The 24542-nt window shown below is 37.8% G+C and overlaps 1 protein-coding gene across 5 annotated transcripts in view; it reads right to left on the reverse strand.

The window, feature by feature from the left end:
- Fam172a (family with sequence similarity 172 member A) overlaps window positions 1-24542 on the reverse strand; it is a 456488-nt gene that overhangs the window by 297474 nt on the left and 134472 nt on the right. For 4 of the 5 annotated variants that reach the window (XM_041663254.1, XM_041663252.1, XM_041663256.1 and 1 more), the window contains one exon: window positions 23855-24046. The exons of the other annotated variant lie outside the window; for it this stretch is intronic. In XM_041663254.1, the coding sequence (XP_041519188.1) occupies window positions 23855-24046 (192 nt within the window). The remainder of the gene's footprint in view (window positions 1-23854; window positions 24047-24542) is intronic. 5 annotated transcript variants of the gene reach the window in all.

Raw genomic sequence — 24542 nt, forward strand, 5'->3', positions numbered from 1 at the left:
AGTGAAAAAACAATCTTTCAAATCAATAACTATAAGAGGCCATCCTTTTGGTAACAGAGAAGGCAAAGGAATTCCAGATTGTAGTGGGCCCATAGGTTGAATTACTTTGTTGACAGCTCTTAGATCTGTCACCATTCTCCATTTACCAGATTTCTTTTTTACAACAAACACAGGAGAATTCCAAGGGCTGGTTGATTCTTCAATATGGTGAGCATCTAGTTGCTCTTGCACCAGCTGTTCCAATGCCTGTAATTTATCTTCAGCTAGAGGCCACTGTTTGAACCATATTGGCTTCTCAGCCATTTTAAAGGTAGGGCTGTTGGTACCTCTAAAGGTTTGGTATTTGCTGTATGTTCTTGTACAGCCTGAATGGCTGGTGACCTTTTTCCATAATACCTCATCATATCCTTCCCAGAATTATGAGTTCCTGGAACTACAGGAATGTTAATCTGGGTATTCCATTGCTGTAGCAGGTCACGGCCCCATAAATTTATGGCAATATTGGCTATATATGGCCTTAGTCTTCCTATTTGCCCTTCGGGCCCTATGCATTCAACCCATCTTGTGCTTTGTTTTACACGAGATAGGGTTCCAATTCCCAGGAACTGAACATCTACCTCTTGAAGAGGCCAATTCGGATGCCAAGATTCCGGGGTAATGATACTTACATCCGCACCTGTGTCTAATAAGCCTTCAATAAAAGTGCCATTTATACAGACTCTTAGCTTTGGTCTTTGATCGTTAATAGAAGTCTGCCAAAATATACGTTTACTCTGTCCTACTGGGTTTTTTGACTCATCCTCCACACGTAATTCATCATTTAGACCAGTATTACTTTTTACAGCAGAAATTGGAGCTTTTAATTTTCTTGGTGAGGCACATTCTCCACTGTGACTGGTAATGACTGGGCCACTGTTGGCTTGGGGGCCTGCGAGAGGCCCCTCAAGGAGTTTCCCAACGGTATCGGGTTGCCTTTTTTGTCTGTTGTTGACCTGCATTCTTTGGACCAATGTCGGCCTTTACCGCATCTCCTACATATACCTGAAGGCCTAGGTCTCCTATTTTTGTCATTCCCAGAGGAGATAATATTCCTAGAAATTCTGTGCCTGCAATCCCTTTTCAGATGTCCTAATTTACCACAATTAAAACACCTGGCAGTTTGATGTCTCCTCATTGCTGTGGAAATCGCTTCTCCTACCCAAGATTCATTGTTATAGCTAAACGCCTCAACATTCATCGTATGCTGAATCCATTCACCCATAGGTGCTGATCTAGACTTTAAAGGCCCAATTATCTTTTTGCATTCTATGTTTGCATTCTCAAAAGCTAGAGATTCAAGAACTATTCGTCTCGCTTCTGGGTCTGTTACCCCTATGTCCAGAGCCTTAATTAATCTTTGCAAAAAGTCAATAAAGGGATCTCTCAGTCCCTGCCTAATTCTAGTATATGATTCAACCCTTTTTGCTGGATCTTGTATCCTATTCCAAGCATTTAAAGGAGAGGTTCTAAAACCAAACGTTGGGTGCCAACTGAAGGCGTAAGTCATAAACAATGCCACACCAGTTTGGAATTATGATTAATAGGGTGGTATTTATGTAAAGGGGAAAAATCTTACAGATCACCGTCAGCCCTCTGCGCAACCAGGAAGGGAGTCTAGTCGCCGGCGGAGCAGGAAGTGAAGAGAGAGAGGAGAGGGAAGTGGCCGCTTTTTAAAGGGAGAGAGACCACGCCCCAATGGGCTGGTATCTCAGCGGCGATAGGCTGGAGGAGTGGGAGGACCTCCCGTACCAATGCCCAGCTTTCACTCATCCAAATAAGACCTCCTGTGCACAAATGACTAGTTCTTACAGGCAAAGGAGCGCTGCAGTTTCAGTCTGAAAGCTGGCATTGATGATCCCTTGGCTGTCCATACATTGCAAACCTTTGATTTGTGATTGTTAAAGCAGCTTTAGCCCAGCAAAAACTGGAAATTGTGAGAGTTAACAATATAGACCCACTTAAGCTTAAAAACCAGGGAGGCAACAGCTGTTTAAACGGAGAGCAGAGGCAACCTTAGAGTTCGACTTCTCACACTGAGATTCTATTTGATAGAGATGATTGCTATGAGCATCCATAATATCCAATGAACTATCCCTATCTTTATGCTCAAATACATCCACAGACAAACATGATGAGGTTTAGATGCTTATTCCTAGTATTTACTCTAACCTTTATTAAATAGGTTGGCAGAAGAATTTCTCTCATAACAACATACTGGATTTTACACATTTTGAAGTTCACTATATCTCTCCAGACCATGATAAATATTAGTGAAATATATCAACACAAACACTATCTCTGAGGCTCCTTTAAAATCTCTGGATTTGGAAGAGAAATCTCAGTCTATCATACATAATTTCTCTTATTTTATTCGTACTTTTAGGTGAGAAGATTTAAATATCTAATAAATCATTTTTTATTTTTCTTTTCTTCTTTTTTTGGTTTTCAGGGGATTTCTTATTACTTAAAAAATACCAATCCTCCCAGTCCCCTCCCTCTCCCTTCACAGACCCTCCCCCCACCTCTCCAACCCTAAGGGAGTGCCACGCGCCCCGCCCTGTGGAAAGTCCAAGGCCCTCCCTACTTTGCTCCCAAGGTCCAGTTGAAGAGTGGAGGGAGTGAGAGTATGAGCAAGGTATCTAATTTAAATCTTAATCTATGCTAATACATTAATGACAGATGCATCTTAAAAAACTCTACCCCATTAAACTATTATTTCATGAAGTTTCAAGGCCTAAACATAAAAGATTCTTAAATTATACCATGTCAACAGGTTATCTATCCAGTATATAAAAAGGAAAGCTGTTTTTGTTGTTGTTTTGCTAATACTGTTTTTCTAATTGTCTCCTTAAATGAACTTAATTATAATGCTGTCCATGTTAAAATGTTTTTTTTTTACCACTGGGATCACATACAAAATCAAGTTTTGAATCATACAACAACTACTACATACTGTAAAACAATTTTCTTTACATACGGATACCTTTTCAGTTTTACTAGAATTAATTATCTTTAAATAAATGATTCGGAGGTGTCAGAAGAGACTCTCAGGGAATGCTTCACCATGCCTCACTTTCCTGAATTATAGTCTAGAACATCTGCTTAGCAATCTGGCAAGCAATATGTAGCCAAAGCAGTACATTTCATCTATGGGGCTGGAGCGGACCTCAGAACTGTGACGGCTGGCTATTTGCCTATAACCTTTATGCTACAAAAAAAAATTGTATGCAAGAGAAAATAAAGCAAAATAGGCGTGCAAACACCAGAATCATTGAGTGTATAAAGTAATCAAGTTTCTTTAGGAAAGTATGCTCTATTTTATGACAAAGGTAGCAAAAACAATGTTAAAAGAAGCTTACTTCTCTTTAGAATGTCACTCAGTAGTTGTAAGTTTTGGCACATACACTCTTAAACCAGATATGGACATGGCTTTGGAGGATATCCACAGAAGGCCTGGCAGGCCTTTCTAAGAAACATTACCCTGTCACATATACCCAGCAGCCTCAAACTGGCTTCACCAATCAGCAGATTATAATATTCACATTATGAAACAGAAATAACTTAGTTGAGCTGAATTGAGAATCAAATTAACCTTGGGACATTTTTTTTTAAAGGCGTCACACATCAGATACCTTAAAACATAACAGTACCTTATTATTTACAGAATCAATACTGACCACCAACTATCAGGAAAGCACAGAAATTTCCAATTGTTAATTTTTCCATGAAATTATAAATGACTTCCAATTTGAATGTAATGAGCTTTCCACTACTGAGGCGATGGCGAGCATTCTTATGAGCACCTTACTTGAACAGCTACAGCTACAATAAAGACAAGGAAAATAACTGCTAAGTATAAAACTGAAGCTGTACTTGATACAATGGTGAAAGCCTGCAATACCAGCCAAAAGATTGCAGTTACGCTTGAATAACTGTGTAACTCATCTTAACCAAAGCTATATTTGAGCATGTGCACACTAATCTCAAGTCTTATATATATATATAAAGACATACAATAGGTCACAGTTTCCTATATAAGGCTCCTCTTCCCTCATCACTGTGACAGAATTTCTATCAAACAAGGGAAGAGAGTGACATTTTGACTCATAGTTTTATGGGATGCAGTTCTGATGATAAGAAAAGGCAGGGCATCTGCGGTGATTCCTTTATTTCTCTATTTTTTAAAAATTTTTGAATTGCATGTATGTGTTGTGAGTGCATATGTGAACAATACTGTGTGTGCATGGAGAGGGTGTCAGATCCTCCAGGGCTTAGCTACAGGCACTTGTGAACCACCCAATAAATATGTTGGAAATCAAACTTGGCACCTCTGCTAAAAGAGCACATGCTCCTAACTGCTGAGCCATCTAGCCAGGCACCAATTAGGGGTGTTTTTGTCCTCAGCAACAGGAGCTTGCATAGCTTGTCCACATTTTGGTGGGCAGGATACAGAGGACCCAGACTAGAAGCGGGACTTGGCCTATAATGCTCAAAAGCCAGGCCCCAGTGATAGACAGCAACCAGTCAAGCTTCTGATGCAAGGGGTTCTGTAGCCTCTCAAAACAGAACAAAAGTTAGGAACGAAGTGTTCAAACACAGACTGTGGAGAAGACTGCATGTTCAAATTTCAACATTCATCATTGCTTTTACTGAAATTATAACAGTGACATAAATGTGACGTACAGAGCTTGGAGAGTAGTTCAGTTTGCACAGAACTTGCCTAGCATCTACAAAGTTCTAACCTTGACAACTCAACACCACACAAATTGAGCACTCTGGTGCACACCGACAATTCCAGTACTCTGTAAGAGGATCATAAAATCAAGGACATCTTCAGCTACAGCATGCATGAGTTTAAGGTTATCCTGGGATACATGCCCTAAACATTAAAAATTATAGACTTAAGTATCTTGCATGAATAGAGCAGTGAGAAATTCCAACAAGCAAAGGTACATTAATGACTATCTCAGCAAGGAACACCCACTAGGACAATAGTGCCACAAATGTTATAAAAGTAACCAAGCACATTTTTATTGGATTTAAGTCTTGTTCTACAATATAAAATGCATATGGTTATAAGTGCCAAGTACCTGTGAACCACAGACCCTATTACTATTATTATGCCAAATGGTCATAGTATTAAACCAACTTTTAACAACTTATCAATAACTCCCGTAACTCTCATCATAGAAGGTCTTTTTGCAGTACATGCCTTATGCAGAGATCTTCAACTAGTTATCATGCATTGAGTAAGAGACCATAGAGTACTCAGCCCTAAAAGGGTTATCTAGACCTTGCATCCCCCTTTCAAACTCAGAAATTATCATGGAAGAGGGAACAGAGACAAAACAGTAAATGACTGCATCAAGGAGTGTTTCCTGGACACAGCAAGGCACTTGTACATACAAATTCACAGTTGTGACAGTTTGCATAAGCTCTTCACAAGATCAAGGTAGACAAAACTCCTGTATACAAAGGGAAAGTGGTCACAAAATGAGGAGATATTGACAACTGATAGCTACTGGTTTTAAGGATATGGTACTTTGGGAAAAAGGTTCTTCTTTTTTTCTCCACAGAAGATGAGAACCTGTGGATTCATTCCAGGCTAATATGGTTTGATGGGCCGAGACCCCTTGAAAGGTTGTTGTGAACATCCCACAAAGAAAATACTTCTCCCGATGAACAGCAAAAAGAAGTTTGGACAGAACTGTGCCCATATTCCCTAATTTGTTTGTTAATGCTTCTTTACATTTAAAGGGGAATATGCTATAGAGATGGATACTTTGCAATGATATGGATCTTGCTTTATTGATACAAATTCAAGGTCAATTTTGTTATATGTATATGTGCTTCTGATCTTGATTAAGATATTGTTTGTGAATCTCATATAAAAATGTAATGTATAATTAAGAAATATAACTTAATAGATACTCATCTGTAATAGTTAAGCTTGTATTCATGTTAGTTAAATTTTCTAGATGTATAGAGATATATTTCAGTTAGATAAGTATTTTTCAAATCTTTCAGAGAACTTCAGAATATGACATTTAAAATGTTTAAAAGCTTAACACTTTTTGTGACAGTGGGACACATCTGCTCCTGGCAGCACCAAGCTACTTCAAGAGGAAGATGGGGATCCTGAGGCTCCTTCTGGAGTTGGTAAGCCATTTGGGCAAGAAACTGTTCTTGCCTGGACTACTTTACTGGACATGCAGGACCTGCAGAGAAATGACTGCTGAACTTGCCTAAAGGTGAGATGATCCTTTGGCATTTCTGCTTCATAAAGGAGTCTGTGAGACATTCTTAAGGATACAGAAGAAAGTGACTGAACTGTTTTTTAGATTTCCTGCTTCATGGAAAAGTCTGCTGAATACTATGGGTCTTTAGGCTGAATATGAATGCCCTAATGGTACAGAAAAACTTTGGAAAACTGTCCAGACAGTGAGATGTCTCTGTCAATTCTAAAGTTTTGGAAGTTGCTTGCAATGCACTTCCTGTTTATTTAAGTAATATATCCTTCTGGAGTATTTGATGAAGTTAAGAATAGATACAGTTTTCCTTAGTTATAGTAAAAGATAACGTAGATATACATATTGTAACTGTTAATTCTTGCTTGATAACTGTTTTGTTATATGTAATCTTACTATGCTAATGTTAAAGCCTTCCTTTTTATTTAAACAGAAAAGGGGGGTGATGTGAAAGTCCCCTCTGTGTGCTGTGATTACCATTAATTAATAAACTGCCTTAGCCTGAAGATAGGGAAAAACTTAGGTAGGCGGGGGAAACTGAATGACATGCTGGGAGAAAGAAGGCAGAGTCAAAGAGATGCCATGGATCTGTCACCAGAGATAAACATGCTGAAATTTCGCTGGTAGGCCACAACCTCACGGTGATACACAGATTAATAGAGATGGGTTCAATTAATGTGTAAGAGTTAGCCAATAAGAAGTTAGAGCGTTGGGGGCTGGAGAGATGGCTCAGAGGTTAAGAACACTGGCTGCTCTTCCAGAGGTCCTGAGTTCAATTCCCAGCAACCACATGGTGGCTCACAACCATCTGTAATGAGATCTGGTGCCCTCTTCTGGCCTGCAGGCATCAATCCGAGCCAAAGAAAAGAAAAAAAAAAAAGAAGAAGAGTGTTGAGGCCGGTCTGGTCTACAAGAGCTAGTTCCAGGATCGGCTCCAAAACTACAGAGAAACCCTGTCTCAAAAAAACAAACAAACAAAAAAAGAATAAAAAGAAGAAGGAGGAGGAGGAGGAGAAGAAGGGTAATGGAGTCTTTCTGGAGTCTTTGATGGAGTTAAGAATAGTTAGTTATAGTTTTCCTTAGTTACGATAAAGATTATTGTAACTTTTACTTGATAACTGCTTTGTTATATGTAATTTTGCTATGTTAAAGTTAAAGCTTTTTTTTGTTTAAACCGAAAAAGGGGAAATGATGGAGGAAGGTCATTGGCTAATAAAGGAACTGCCTTGGCCCATTTTATTGGTTAGAGGATAGGTGGGAGGAGTAAACAGAACAGGACGCTGGGAGGAAGAGGAAGTGAGGTCAGTCTCGACAGCTCTCCTCTTGGGAGCAGATGCCTGAGAGAGACGCCATGCCCTGCTCCCGGGATGAAGCTCCGACCCAGGATGGACATAGGCTAGAATCTTCCTGGTAAGCGCACCTTGGGGTGCCATACACAGATGACTAGAAATGGGCTAAATTAATATGTGAGAATTAGCCTAGAAGAGAATGGGCCAAGCAGTGTTTAAATGAATACAGTTTGTGTGTTGTTATTTCGGGCATAAGCTAGCCGAGCAGGCGGCTGGGGTGCTGGGAACGCAGCCCTGCCGCCCCTATTACTACAGAAGGGGAGGAGGAGGAGAAGAGGAGGAGGAGGAGGAGAAGGAGGAGGAGAAGGAAGCAGTTAGAGCTAATGGGCCAAGCAGTGTTTTAATTAATAGTTTCTGTGTGATTACTTCAGTTCTAGGCAGCTGAGATGAACAAGCAGCCCTCTTCCTTGCAACAAAACCTGAGAAAATTAGGAAGGGTGGAGAAGAGAGGGACAAAGGAAAGGTACAAGGAAGAAGGGGAAAGAGGAGGGAACGTTTTACTTCACCTTTTATTATCTATGTTATGGAAATACACATTCTTTAATTAAATTTTTTCTTTAAAATTTACTTTTGAAACCTGGAAATTGAAATTTTGGCTTTCAACTTGTTTAATAACCCATAAGCAATTAAAGGAAAAGAAGGCTTCATTTTTTTTTTAATTTTGAGGGGGTCAACTTTGTTTTTTGTTTGTTTTATTAAAATTCTTTATTCATTTTACATACCAATCGGTTTCCTGTCCCTCTCTTCTTCTTGCTCCCCTCCAATTACCTCCTAAGCCACGCCCCCATATATTCCTCTAAAAGGGTAAGGCCTCCTATGGGGAGTCAACAAAGCCTGGCACATCAAGTTGAAGCAGGACCAAGACCCTCCCCCCTGTATCAGGTTGAACAGGGCATTCTACCCTAGGGATTGGGTGCCAAAAAGCCAGGTCATGCAAATGGGAAAAATCCTGGTCCTACTGCCAGGAGCCTCACAAACAGACCAAGCCATACAACTGTCTCCCACATGCAGAGGACCTAGTTCGGTCCCATGTAGGTTACCCGGCTGTTTATCAAGAGCTCAGGTTAGCTGTCTCTGTAGGTTTCCCTATTATGATCTTGACTGCCTCTCCCCCACCCCAAACTTGTGCATAGATCCTGAAGTTCAGTCTGGTGCTTGGCAGTGGATCTCTGCATCTGCTTCAATTAGTTGCTAAATAAGGGCTCTATGATTATGTTTAGGGTAGTCACCAATGTGATTATAAGAGAAGTAATTCAGATAAGGCACTGTCTCCACTATTGCTAGATATGTTAGCTGGAGTCACCCACGTGGATTCTTGGCAATCTCCCATGCATCAGGTTACTCCCTAACCCCATAATGGCTCTCTCTATCAAGATGTCTCTTCCATTGCTATGCCACTCTGTCCCTACACCAACTCGACCATCCCTTTCCTTCATGTTCGCATCCCTACCCCTATCCTCTACTGGCCGCCTCACCCTCAGTTTACACTCAGTAACTATAAGAAATCTTATAGTACCTCTTCCCAAGATAAACCATGTATCCCTCTTAGGATCTTCCTTGTTACCTAGCTTCTCTGAGGCTATGGACTACAGGCTGGTTATCCTTTGCTTTACAGATAGTACCCATTTATGAATAAATACATAAGATGTTTTTCTGGGTTTGAGTTACCTCAGTCAAGACGATTCTTTTCCCTAGTTCCATCCACTTGCCAGAAAACTTCATGATGTCATTGTTGGAGTTTTTTTTTTTGGGGGGGGGGTGTTGTTTTCATTTTTTTGGCTTTTTATTTTTACAAATGAGTCATAATCCATTGTGTAAATATACAACATTTCCTTCATCCATTTTTCAGTTGAGGAGCATCTAGGCTGTTTCCAGGTTCTGGCTATTATGAATAATACTGCTACGAACATAGCTGAACAAGAGTCCCTGTGGTATGAGTGTACATCCTTTGGGTATATGCCCAAGAGTGGAATTACTGGGTCTTGAGGTAGATTGATTTCCAATTTTTTAAGAAACCAGCATACTGATTTCCAAAGTAGCTGTACAAGTTTGCACTACCACCAGCAACGGAGGAGTGTTCTGCTAGCTACACATCCTCTCCAAAATAAAGTATCATCAATGTTTTTGACCTTAGTCATTCTGACTGATGGTATCTCAGAGTCATTTTGATTTGCATTTCTCTGATGGCTAAGGATGTTGAGCAATTTCTTAAATGTCTTTCAACCATTTGAGATTCTTCAGTTGAGAATTTTTTTGATTGGATTACTTGGTATTTTGATGATTAGTTTCTTGAGTTCGTTATATATTTTGGAGATCAGCCCTCTGTCAGATGTGGGGTTGGTGAAGACTTTTTCCCATTCTGTAGGCTGCCATTTTGTCTTATTTGCATTGTCTTTTGCCTTAAAGAAGGTTTTCAGTTTCAAGAAGTCACATTTATTTTTAGCTACTCTCAGTGTTTGTGCTACTGGTGTTATATTTAGGAAGTGGGTCTCTAATACCAATGCAATCAAGGCTACTTTCTACTATCTCTTCAGTCAGTTTCAGTGTTACTGAATTTATGTTGAGGACTTTGATCCACTTCAACTGGAGCTTTCTGTGCATTGCTCTGTGCAAATAGATATTGATCTATTTGCAATCTTCTACCTGCTGATATTCAGTTATGTGAGCACAATTTGTTGAAGATGCTTTTTCCATTATATAGTTTTTTGTTTTATCAAAATATTGGGTCTTCATAGGTGTGAGGATTAATGTCAGGGTCTTCACTATGATTTCACTGATTCATGTATCTGTTTTTGAGCCAATACCATATTATTGTATCTCTATAGTAGAGCCTGAAGTCAGGGATGGTGATGCCTCTAGAAGGTCCATTATTGTACAAGATAGTTTTAGCTATTCTTGGCTTTTGGTTTTTCCATATCAAGTTGAGTGTTGTCCTGTCAAGATCTGTAAAGAATTGTATTGGGATTTTAATGGGGATTGCATTCAATCTGCAGAATTCTTGTGGTAAAACTGCCATTTTTATTATGTTGATCCTACCTAGCCAACATCATGGGAAATCTTTCCATTTTTTGATATCTTCTTCAATGTCTTCAAGGACTTAAAGTTTTTGTCATGCAGGCCTTTCACTTGTTTGGATAGAGTTACCCCAAAAAATTTCAAATTATTTGTGACTATTATAAAGGGTAATGTTTCTCTGATTTCTTTATCTGCCCATTTGTCATTTGTATATAGAAGGGCTACTAGTGTTTTAGTGTTAATCTTGTATCCTATCACATTAATTCCAAGAGTGGAATTGCTGGGACTTGAGGTAGATTGATTCACATTAATGAAGGTGTTTATCAGCTGTAGGACTTCTCTGGCAGGATTTTGGGGCTTACCTATGTATACTACCATAGCATCTGCAAGTAACAAAAGTTTGACTTCTTCCTTTTCAATCTAAATTCCCTTGTCCTCTTTTTGTTGTCTTTCTGCTCTAGGTAGATCTTTGAGTATTATATTGAGTAGATATAGAGTAGACAGCCTTGTCTTGTTCCTGATTTTACTGGAATCACTTTGAGTTTATCTGCATTTCATTTGATGTTGACTATAGGCTTGCTGTAACTTACCTATATTATGCTTAGGTATGTTCCTTGTATCCTTGATCTCTTCATGACATTTGTCATGAAAGGTTGTTGGATTTTGTCAGTTTTTTCAGCATCCAAAAAATGATCACTTTTTTTCCTTGCAGTTTGCTTATATGGGGGATTACACTGACTGATTTTCATGTTGTTCCATCTCAGCATGCCTGCGACAAAACCAACTGCATCATAGTGGATGATTTTTTTGTGTGTGTGTTCTTGGATTCAGTTTGTCAGTAAGTTATAGGATATTTTTGCATCAATGTTTATGAGGGAGCTTGGTCTGTAATTCTTTGTTGCACCTTTGTGTGGTCTGCATTTCAGGGTAACTATAGCCTTGCAAGAAGAGTTTTGCAATGTTCCTTTTGTTTCTAATGTGTGGAATAATTTAAGGAATATTAGTATTAGCTCTTCTTTGAAATTCTCGTAGAATTCTGCGCTGAAACCATGTGGCTGTGGGCTTTTTTTTTTTTTGAGAGGTGCCTGAAAGATTTTGATGACTGTTTCTATTTCCTTAGGTGCAACAGATCTATTTAAATATTTTATCTGGTTTGGATTCAGAAAATTGTCCATTTCTTTTACATTTTTCAATTTTGTGGAGTACAGATGTTTTAAGCATGACCTGATGATTCTCTGGATTTCCTCAGTGTCTGATTTTATGCCCTCCCTTTCATTTCTGATTTTGTTAATTTAGATATTGGTTAGTTTGGATAAAGATTTATCTATCTTGTTGATTTTCTCAAAGAACCAACTCTTCATTTCATTGATTCTTTGCATTGTTACTTTTGATTCCATTTTATTGATTTCAACCCTCAATTTTATTATTTCCTGTCATCTTCTTCTCCTGGGTGAGTTTGCTTCCTTTTGTTCTAGAGCTTTCAGGTGTGCTGTTAAGTCACTAGTGTAAAATTTCTCCATTTTTTTTTTACTTTTAAAATATGCAGCCCTAGCTGACCTCGAACTCATGATCCTCCTACTTCTGCCTCATTCAGAAAATCCTACCAGCATGTACCACCACCATAACTGGCAAAATTCTTTAGGTGAGTATTTAGTGCTATGAACTTCCCTCTTAGCACTTCTTTCAAGGTGTCCCGTAAGTGTGGGTATGTTATACATTCATTTTCTTAATTCCAGTAATTCTTTAATTTCTTTATTCATTTCTTGGCCCCAGTGGTGATTCAGCTGAGCATTATTCAGTTCCAACAAGTTTGTAGGCTTTCAGGAATTAGTGTTGTTGTTGAATTCTAACTTTAAGACATGGTGATCTGATAAGATACACGAGGTTATTCCAATATTTTTGAATCTGTGGAGATTTGCTTTGTGACTGAGTATGTGGTTGATTTTAAAGAAGGTTCCATGAGGTGCTGAGAAGAAGGTATATTCTTTTGTGTATGGGTGGAATGTTCTATAGATGTCTATTAAGCCCACTTGAGTCATAACTTCTGTAATTTCTCTCATTTCTCTGTTAATTTTCTGTCTAGCAGACCTGTCAGTTGGTAAGAGTGGGGTGTTGACCACTATTAATGTATGGGGTTTGATATGTGATTTAAGTTTTAGTTTCTTTTACATATGTGGGTGCCCTAGTAATTGGGGCATAAATATTCAAAATTGAGACTTCATTTTGATAGATTTTTCTTGAGATAAATATGAAATGGCCTTCCCCATCTCGTTTAATTTTAAAGCGTATTTTGTTAGATATTAGGATAGCTATACCAGTTTGCTTCTTAGGTCCCTTTGATTGACAAGTCTTTCCCAAATCCTTTACTCGAAGCTAATCTCTGTATTTGCAGCTGAGGTGTGTTTCTTATATGCAGCAGAAGTTGCCTCCTGTTTCTGTATCCATTCTGTTAACCTGTATATTTTTACGGGTGAACTTAGTCCATTGATATTAAGAGATATTAATGACGAGTGATTGTTATTGCCTGTCATTATTTTGGTTTTGTTGTTAGTCATGCTAATATGTGTGTGTTTCCCTTCTTTGGGATTTGCTGGTGTGAGATTATCTATTGCCTCTGTTTTCATGGTTACAGATAACTTTCTTGTGTTTGAATTTTCCTTTTAAGACTTTAAATAGGGATAGATTGTGGTTAAGTATTGTTTAAATCTGTTTTTCTCATAGAATATCTTGTTTGCTTTGTCTATGGTTAAAGATACTATATCTTTTCTGGATATAGTAGTCTGGACTGGCATCTCTGGTCTCTGAATGTCAGCAAAACATCTGTTTAGGACCTCTGGCCTTCAGACTCTCCACTGAGAAGTCAGGCATAATTCTAATAGGTCTGCCTTTATATGTTACCTGTCCTTTTTCTTTTACAGCTCTTAATATTCTTTCTTTGTTCTGTCTGTCCAGTTTTTTTTATTATTATGTAGTGAGGAAACTTTTTGTTTTTAATTTTATTTTGGTCCAGTTTATTTTGTGTTCTGTAAGCCTCTTGTATCTTAACAAGGGTTTCCTTTTTAAAGTTGGGAAAGTTGTCTTCAATGATTTTGTTGAATATATTTTCTGTGCCTTTGAGCTGGTATCCTTCTCCTTCTTCTATCCCTATTATTTTTAAGTTTGGTCTTTTCATGTTGTCCCAGATTTCCTGGACACTTTGTTTTAAGACTTTGGCTTTAACGTTTTCTTTGACTGATGAATCTATTTCCTCTATTTTACCTACTACTCTAGAGATTTTTTCTTCCATCTTTTGCATTCTGTTAGTTATGCTTGCATCTTTATTTCCTGTCATTTACCCAGATTTTCCATTTCCAGGATTCCCTAAGTTTGTGTATCTTTTTCTTGCCTCTATTTTGATTTTCAAATCTTGAACTGATTCTTTCACCTGTTTGGTTGTTTTTCTTGGCTTTCTTTAAGGAATTTATTGATTTCTTTCAATTTTTGGTTGTCTTTTTCTCAATTTCTTTAAGGAAATTGTTCATTTCCATTTTAAGGGACTCTATCATCTTCATAATGTTATTTTAAGGTCACTTTCTTCTGCTTGTTCTGTGTTGGGATGTTCACATCTTGCTGTTGCAGAACCAATAGGTTCTGGTGGTGCCATATTGCTTATGTGGTTGATTGTAATTATTTTTGCACTACCCATCACTTCCTCCAATTGGTGTAGGCAGTGTCTGTGCCTTTGGGGGCAGCTGATGCCACTGGAGATGGCTATGTTTGTGGGACAGAGTGGGACTTGTAGGTTATAGGGTCCAGTGGGAGGTGGGGGTGGTGGAACAGCCTCTCAATAGGAGTCTTACCTGCTGACAAGTCAAGGGGTTAACTTTGGTTCTTTAAATTAAACTTCTTGTTAAGTGCGAATAATAAGTATTTAAAGAAGATGGTCTTAATTTTATATTAATCATTTACTTCATTTTAGAAATTATTACTAAAAATATTATATTAAAATAGCATATTAAAACACATTATATAAAATATTTTTAAATATAAAAGTAGAACATTTTCAGAGTTAAAAGTAAAATACAAACAAGAAAAATTGGGGTAGAAAATAAAGAATATGATGATTTCTTGCATAAATATCTAGTCATTCTTATGTATCCATTGTAGGTGTGTCAGGTTGTGAGACAGGCATTAGCCCATTTGGAGACCACAGAATAGGGATTTCTCTCACATAATCCCTCCTTAAGATTTAAAATATACGTTGATCAACAATGGTTGTAGTGGTATGTATCTGTTGCAAAGAAAATTTTCCTTGATGACGGGTGAGCACTATACTTGAGTGTGGGTATAAAGATCAATATTAAGAAAGTAGTTAGGGATTATGCCAATTTAGTAAATGGTGGTTAGAGGATCTCCTCTATGACTCAAAATTTCACTAGTCTTGGGAAGCTGGCTTAGGTACTCATTACCAGGCAAGATTTCCCTCTTTATGAGTGGACTTTGTGTCCAATTAGAGGGCTGTTTATTACTCCCAAAGTACACTTGCTACTATTGCAACATTAAGATGGCTGTTGTGTTTACAGGTGCAATCCCTAGGTTGCTTCCCACCCTTGCAATCGTATTGGTTGCTTCCCACCCTTGGAGCTTGCAGAGATAGGGATTTCAAGTCAGTTCAGCTCAGAGACCTCTGGGCCCTGTGTCTGAAGTTGATAATGCCCTTGGCAACAGAAACTTACCTTAGATAACACTGCCCAAAAACTCTAAAGAAGCATATCATACTTGTTGTTGGGTTTTTGTTAGATATCTATGAATCTTGAAGAAAGCATTATCAGCAAAAATGGAGAAATTACACTAAAAATTTATACATTGACTTGCATGCATTATAAGTATTTTAGGTAGGTAGTTAATACTATGCTTCCTTATGACTTTATCAGAGATCCTTACTGTTATTCTACCCTTTTCTTCCTTTTTCTGTATTTACCTTCTTCTCCTCTACCTAATTAGATTCCTCTCCCTTTTTCTTCATTTCTCCTTTATGTTCCTTCTAATATAGAAGTGTGGAGCACAGTCCCATCTAATACACACATGACATAACTCCTGCACCTAAGTCTTGATGTAAATCACTGCAGAAGAAGGCACAGAGGGACTGTAAGAGCCAAAGGAGCAGTAAGTTTACTTGAGATTATATCTCCTAGAAATGTCAGATTCTAAACTTAGGAAGTCTCAATAACATAAGTGCCTAAGCATGAACCCTACAAAGATGATGCCAATAAACATACTAACGTGGGAGGGTAACGCTCAGAAGGATTCAATTGTAGATGAAAAACTACAGGCAACAAAAGAATGTTGATGAGTAGGAGAGATAGTCTTCTCTGGGTAAGAGCATTCCTACTGATGATCTAATGTCATTCTTGAGTTTTTATTAATTCATCATCAATTCACACAAATAAAACACACATGCATTCTTCTTAAAAATTACAGTTTCGCCGGGCAGTGGTGGCGCACGCCTTTAATCCCAGCACTCGGGAGGCAGAGGCCAGCCTGATCTAGAAGAGCTAGTTCCAGGACAGGAACCAAAAAGCTACGGAGAAACACTGTCTCGAAAAGTGTAAAAAAAAAAAAACAAAAAAAACTACAGTTTCTCATGATATAAATATACTATCTTTTACTAAAATAGTCCTCTCCTGGAAGCATTAGGTAGTAAGCAGTTATCATCAGTCATTGCTGTGACCAGCTGTGTACTGTGCCTTGCTCTGATGTAAATCACTACATGTAGATTTAGAAACATGGGATAACATGAACAATAAATTTTGGAAATCATTGCTAAACATTCATGTAAACAAGATTACTTCAATTTACATTCACACCAAAATCTAAGTTTAGCATATCAACTTATCACCACACAGCTTATTATCTGATAATCTGATGTGTAAAAATACTACTTGAAACTACCTGGCGCAAGTGAGAAGGAAACACGGAACACACAACAAACCTGCTTAGGAGTTTATTAGAGGGGGCGTGCACAGGCCTGGGGAAGTCAGTGTGCAGAGACAGAGAGATAGAGATAGAGATGAGAGAGAGAGAGAGAGAGAGAGAGAGAGAGAGAGGGGGGGGGGAAGATGGTGCATCCAGCTTTGAAAAGCTGGATAGTGCAAGCAGATGATGGGGCTCACGCATGTACGCAAGGGCTTAGCTGAGTCATATGTAGATGATGCAACCACACAGCAAGTTGTGTCACACTGGACCCTTTACCATCCCTGGGGGCCATTAGGCACTTCTGCCTGAGGGCTTGTCTACACATGCATGGCCCTAGAACCTGGAAGTGTCAGCCTTATTGTGGCTGAAATCATAACACTACTACTAGATAAAAATTCAGTTGCCTCTTAAAATCCTTTTAAAAGATTCATGCCCATTTTTGTCTGATACTTCTAGTGAAATATCAAGATGTTACATATTTTGTGATAAGACTAAGAACTGAAGGTAGTACTTATGACATTACCAAAATGCTTGTGTCTTAATTACGTGTGTGTGTGTGTGTGTGTGTGTGTGTGTGTGTGTGTTGGGAGGGATAGCCTAATGCAGATAGACATCTATAATAATTCCATAAACACTTATAAAATAAAATTCTAATCTGGTAGCCAATGTGTTTTATGAACATACTTGTCCAAAAGGGGGGAAATCAAAATTGAAAAAAGAAAAAGCAATCTAAATGTTAATATCCACAACAGCAGATCCCTAGTTTACTAAAACTGAAGCAAATATCTTACAAACTAAAAACTATAAATACACCTGCCAAGTATATAATTCATGTCAGAGTCAAATAACAATTGCATTTTCTTTAACATGATCCGATTACAATCACTTAAGAGAAATTTCCAAATGTTCTATCATGACTATTGCTACAGAAGGAAGTCATCCATTTAAGTTTGCAAAATATTGCATAGAAATATTCTGCAACCATATTTATTGAAAAATAAACAAATTATAAAGTAATTATCTGTAATTAGAACAACCACAAAGTGGACACAAGCTCCCATCCCTAATCAAGAAGTTATCATCAATTGGTAACTGCTAGCAAAGAAAAATTAGTTTTCTCAAAAAAAGAGACTGAATAAATGTACAAACAACACTTGAAGGCAGTACATGTCCAACACGAAATGAATTTAATGTTATTCTTTTTGTCTCATATTGCTTTGTTTAGGCTTTTTTTGTTTAGGGTTTTGTTTGTTATGAGGGGAAGCTTGAGTACTAGCCTCACTGCCCCCACAGGGTACATCTAAGATTTGTCATAGCAGGTTAACACCTGACTAATTGGATCTGAGAGTAAATGGAATAAATCAAGTCACGTACATTACAACTACATGTTCTTTATTCCTTTGAGAAAAGCAGTGAGGAGAAGAAATAAAGGGGCAATCTCTACCGGGTTTTTGATTTTTACAAACAAGGTTAAAAAATTCCATGGGCAAAACAATGATTTTACATGCATTTAGAATCACAAAAATGGCACATAGAACCTGACAAAGCAGCACTCCAGAACAGGTGACACTACCCAGGAAAGAGGCAGCAACCAAGGAGAAATACCTGAGATTCCAAACCATTAGATAAAGCTACTAAATGTCCCCGAACCTGGACTTTGTCCACACCCAGACCTGGTGGGCCTGTATCTTCCTATCCTTTTGAAATTCCTGTGTGGTCTGTTAGCAGGCCATTTGGAGGGGACTGACTCTATGTAAACTTAACTGTAACAGTTGTGTCTCTAAGACCTCATGGAAGGTCATTCTGTTGCCCTTACAGGAGAAGTTACACTGCTGAGTGTTCTGGGAATAAATCTCATCTTAGGTTTTAACAAATTTGACAGCGACTTTTCCAAAAGAGGGGACTGGAGATGATGGCTCCAGGGTTAAGAACACTACCTGCTCTTCCAAAGGTCGTGAGTTCAATTCCCAGCAACCACATGGTGGCTCACAACCATCTGTAATGAGATCTGGCTCACACTTGAAGAAGAGACCTAGTCCTAATCAATTTAGACCAGCAAACCAAATATGGACAAGTTCAACAGAACTGCCATACATTGCCATGCATACATTGCAAGGGCATAAATTTCTTTCTTTCTTTCTTTCTTTCCTTCCTTCCTTCTTTCTTTCTTTCTTTCTTTTAACCAAAAATAAGTGTTTTCATATTTCTGAAAAACGGGTTGCTCAATGTTGATATATAAGTACACACTTACCGTTGATTAGCCTATTGGTCTGTCAGCTGTACAGTTACCGTATAATGTGAGCTCCAACACTTTGTCTTAAATTTACTGGTCTTTTGCTTGTATTTTAGTTTTCAATTTTATGTTTTGATGGGGTGTATATATCTGTGTATGTGTCTGTGTTTTGTGCTTTTTAAAATCCAGTTTGCTTGTTTGTTTGTTTTATTTGGTAGTTTGTTTTTTAAAGAGAGGAAGAAAACATGCAGTTGGATGGATGTAGAGTTGAGAAGGATCTGGGAGGAGATGAGAGAAGGCAAACCGTTAGGTTTCCATCACCCAGAGCTTTGGCAAAATGTCTAAGCCACCACAAATGCTGGCACTTCTAGGTTCCAGTGCCCCGCATGGGCCGTCAAGCAGTCAGGCAATTTACATAGCCACCCGGGGTCCTTTAACCTATGGGACTTATGTGCAGCACGATCATGTGATCTACGTATGCAGTCCCTGTGCCTCTCTCTGGCCCCCATCTATTTCTCTCTCTATTTCTCTCTCTATTTCTCTCTCTATCTCTCTCTCTCTCTCTCTCTCTCTCTCTCTCTCTCTCTCTCTCTCTGCACCAACTTCCTCAAACCTGCATACACGTCTTTTTCATAATAAACTCTTAAAGTAGGTTTCATTGTGTGTTTCATGATCCGTTCTCGCTCACGTCCCATAATTTCAGAAACCATGATCAGAATATAGTATATGAAAAATATTTATTTTCAACAAAAACTATACTTAAATATTTTATGCATTTCAGGCAGAAATCATACAGTGAAAAATAAAAAGGAGAGTTAGTATTCATGCATAACACAAAGCAAAGGGGAGAAAGTAGACGATACGGATGTGAATAAGTCTATGGAAACTAGCTGGAGAAGTGATGCTGCCTTGACTATACATTTAGAAACTCAGCCTCCTGCCAAGGCAGGTAAGAATTTAGAAGTATCTAATCTATAATCCCAGCCTCAGGCCTCCATTTTTGGAAGCCCCCTCCCCTGAGTCTATCAAACCTTGACCCCTCCCCAGGAAAGGTCAAGATCACTCCCACAGGCTATTTAAACTGCTCATCAGAAAATAATCTGTGGTCTTCCCTCTTCCTCTTCAGTGTTCCTTGGTCATGTTGGTGGCTTTCCGTCCTCCACCCCCACCCCCTCAGGCTACCCTAGAGCACAGGCATCAATTAAACCTGGTTATTTCCATATCTAGGTAACAGCTTCGCATGCTGAGGCATTTTCCTTATTATTTCCTAAAAAAAAAAAAAAATCATGTATTCCAGAAGTGATTTGCAGTAGACAAAAGGATGTGTACTGGATGGATACAGAGACCAAGGTATCTTTATAAGTGACTTGAACATAGCCTCTTGCTATGCTAATGAAGGAAGTATTTCATCTGGGCTCTGTATCTAGTCAATCCCACAACCTACTCCTCCTCAGAATTCTCAGGTCCTAGTCAGACCTTCTGATGAAAAGGCAGAAGGATCAGACAAAGCAATTTACACTTAACAGGATTCTAAAGCATGAACTATTTCTACGTTACAGATCACTAAACATCTCTTAAAGCAGTAGTTCTCAACCTGTGGGTCAAGACCACCATGGGAGGTTAGATGATCCTTTCACAGGGGTTACCTAAGATCAGTTAAAATCACAGATGTTTACATTATGACTCATAACAGTAGCAAAATTACAACTATGAAAAAGCAATGAAAGATTTATGGTTGGGGGTATTAAAACAAGGGTCAGAACATTAGGAGGGTTGAGAACCACTGTCCTGAAGTGTTTATAAAACATATTTCTTCAGTTTTGCAATTTTGTGAAACAGGGCCTCACTATGCAGTCCAAACTAGTCTTGAACTCATATTTCCCATCTCTGCCTTGGAGACCTCCCACACCCAGTTCTCTTGGACAATACAACTTAATCAGCCAAGCTGGGACAAGGAGGAAGTCAGTAAGGTATCTCCTTCAACCACATGATCTCTTTTAAATTTATCAGGGTTTAAATAATTTAAGTGCCATCTACTTTACTTGTCCCCTTTACAAATACAACTAGAAATGCCTAAAACAGGGGTGGAGACCAAAGAGCAACAAACTTAATAATTCTAAAATTACTACATATATGATAAACTTCTTTAGCTGATTATGTATTATGCAATGAAGACTATTAGACGCTAAAAACATAAACCCTGAAAACCTCATGAGCACCAACACAAGATTTTTCGACAGGTACCATCTTCCCTGATGAAATCTTAAAATATATATAGATAGTCAAGGTCTAAATGCAAGTGATGGAACACCTATCATGTTCTAATTATGTATATGGAGTCCAGGAAATTCTGGAGAAATATTGGGTTCCCAAACTCACAATCACAGTTCAGTCACAGTGGAGCCAGATATTAAAACAGTATTTTTAATAAAATGATCCACTCAGATATAACTTCCATGCTAGAGGGAATTATTGATATGGAGCTAAATGAGAAGTTCCAATCATATATAAATAATCTATTGAGAATAAACACTACATAGAGATGATAATGTCTCCCATGCAAAATACTACAACTGACTTCCACAACAGTGTGAAAACTTGTAGAACAAAAAACCAAATAACTATAGTTAACCTTTTCTATACTCTGGAAACCTTTCTCAAAGGGAAATTTCAGGACACAGTGAAAATAAAGGCAGCAAGGCAGCGCTAGCATGCTTGAAGCTAAGGAGGGGCTGCACCTTTCTCCTCATGGTTTTCCTCTGCCTGCTTCCCTCTCCCAGAGCAGTCACAAGGGAAGAAAATTAATGGTAAAAGTCACGGTATCTGGATTTGAAAGTGATACATAGTCTTAGAAATTCATGATGAAATTCACACAATAAATTTCATATTAAAAACTAATGAGAATTTAACTATCTAAACCTAGTGCTTAGACATGCCATACATTTAGAAATCAGTTGTTTCTTTTCAAAGAACCACGGCTTATTATTGTTGAGAAAAGTAGAGAAATCAAAGCAGAAGAACACTGTTATACTTAAAACACTATTCCCACTTAAAAGAGAAAAAAAAGAACCTACTATCCTCATGTTTTTCAAAAGGACTGCACAAATCAATTCTCTATTAACTCAAAGACTTTTTCCCCCACAGACAGGATTTCTCTCTGTAGCCCTGACTGTCCTGGAACTCCTACTGCAAACCAGGTTGGCATTTAACTCACAGAGATCCACCTGCCTCTGCCTCCTACAAGCTGGAATTAAAGGTATGCACCAGCAATACCTGGCTCAAGACTTTAGACACAGATTCCTACATTTGCTTTTACGTGATAATCATATTGACAAGTGTTCTACAACAGGCAAAGCAGGCAGCCTAGGGCGGGTGATAAAATTACAGGGAACATTTCCCCCAAGGAGTCACTGCTGCAAGCTCCTGATTTCTTTATTACTATTTTCAAATACTTATTGGACTGTAAATATATTTTTCAAATAATGTTCTCTCTAAAATATACAGACACTCACTGTATTATAACCACAAGTGAACGCACTGGACACAGAGTGTTGAAATAATAGGAGTGGAGGGGCTGCATCCCCCGCACCCGGCAGCCCACATGGCTAGCTTAGCTTATGCCCGAAATAATTACACGGACACTGTATTCTTTTAAACACCACTTGGCCCATTATATCTAGCCTTTTCTCGGCTAACTCTCGCACCTGGACTAGACCATTTCTTACAATCTGTGTAGCCCATGATATGGCTTACCAGGAATGATCTTAACCTGCATCTGCCTGGAGTGGGAAAATCATGGCGACTCACTTCACTCAGCTTCTTTCTCCCAGCCTTTCCTTCTGTTTACTCCACCCACCTAAGGGTGGGCCTATCAAATGGGCCTAGCAGTTTCTTTATTGCTTAACCAATGATATCAACAGATTGATATATGACACTCCCACATCAACAGAGCTTACTACCTTTAACATGAAATAAGAGAGTTAAAAAAGACTAATTCCTGTGTTATTTTAATCTAAACTTCAATTTGTTAACGGAATATTTAATTGTCCTGATTTCATAACAGAGTAATAGCTTACTTCAATTTTTCTAAAATCACAAAGTTAGCACACATTTGTGACAAGTGGATCATCAATTTACTTAAGAAACTCAATATGCAGCATTTTGACGATTTAGGAAGTCTATAACAAAAGTATTCTATAGGATTTGGCTTAACTCTTAGTATGATATTGAGGTAACAGAAAACTGAACACATCCAAATATTTATCGTGACACTGTAGTTGTGTATCCAAGATGTACAACTTTAATTATAAGATGTACTGTCATTTTTAGAAAATGGATACACAGACACACATACTATTTCTACATACCCTTTCTACCTTAAATATTTTATACAAGGTGACACTTTTTCTGATGAATATTTCTCATTGCATCTAAAAGGAACATATACTTTTTGATAATTGGTTGTTTATAACTTAAGAAAGAGACATAAGAAAAGCAGCTGAACACGAAAACACCACTAGACTAGAAAAATTACTTCTGAAATATTACATTTTTACCTTCTGCATGTTTGTTTTAAGCTTAGAACATTTTATTTGTGGGCATCAAAACACTTTTTAAATGCCAAAAACATTTACTTATTCTATTTTTCCTCACCAAACAGATTATTCAGTAAGTTTCCTGTAATGTCTACCCTCATTAGAGAAGGAAAGTAAAGCAGCCGTGTTTTGTTTCTGGTCACAATTATTCATTGTTGATGACTGTATGCTATAATAGTTAAACTCACAGTTCATACAGTTAAACAAAGAAAGTGTTCATTTCAAAGACATTTAAACCTCTATGTGCTCAACAATCCTAAATTTTCCCACATTACTGCAAAATAATAATCATCACATAAATAAGGTAAATAATGACAATAATAAGATTATGCTTAGAATATACTTCTGGAAAAGACAAATTATAATATGCAATAAAACAGAACTATAAAATGCCCCCCAAACAAAGGAAGTTTCACTTACATCCACAGCTCTCTTAATAAAAGGTATCTGTGTGCCACTGTCCAGATCTTCATTAATAATTAGCCTTCTAGCCCACTGACCTGCCCTGACAACACCACTACCATGAATTAAAACCATCAGTTTCTGTGGATTTGTCAAAGCATCCTCACTCATAAAGATAAAACTCTTTGGTTCACTTTCAGTGGCATCTACCTGTAATCAAAAAAAATTAAATAATAAATAACATGTTTCTAGATCAAGCATACACACAATGAGAAAACAACTAATGGCTACTACAAATTACTGAATGATTATTATAGAATTTTTAAAAAAACATTAAAATAGGAGAAAGATAGTCAAGAAAATCTAGCAATTACATATTCAGTGGACAAGCATCAAAAGAGTGATTTAAATATAAAAATACATGAAAAAGAATTAAAATATATATTCCTACATCTTATTATATATTTATTATTGTATTGCCATCTTAAATTGAAATAATTAATCTTTAAAATCTACCTGTCATTCATATAGTAACTGTTTTTTTCACCCACATTTACTCACAATCTATTTGAGGAGTCACTAATAAATAACCATCAAAAATGATAAAATTACATTTAGATAAACTCAAGCTATAGGTTTATACTGCATGTAGTTTATAATTCTGTAACTAAATCACATTGCACCTATGATAGAAAACAGAAAACTC

This window comes from Microtus oregoni, unplaced genomic scaffold (assembly GCF_018167655.1).
Source record: "Microtus oregoni isolate MIOR12 unplaced genomic scaffold, Mior012 000014F_ref0000157, whole genome shotgun sequence".
Classification (NCBI taxonomy): domain Eukaryota; kingdom Metazoa; phylum Chordata; class Mammalia; order Rodentia; family Cricetidae; genus Microtus; species Microtus oregoni.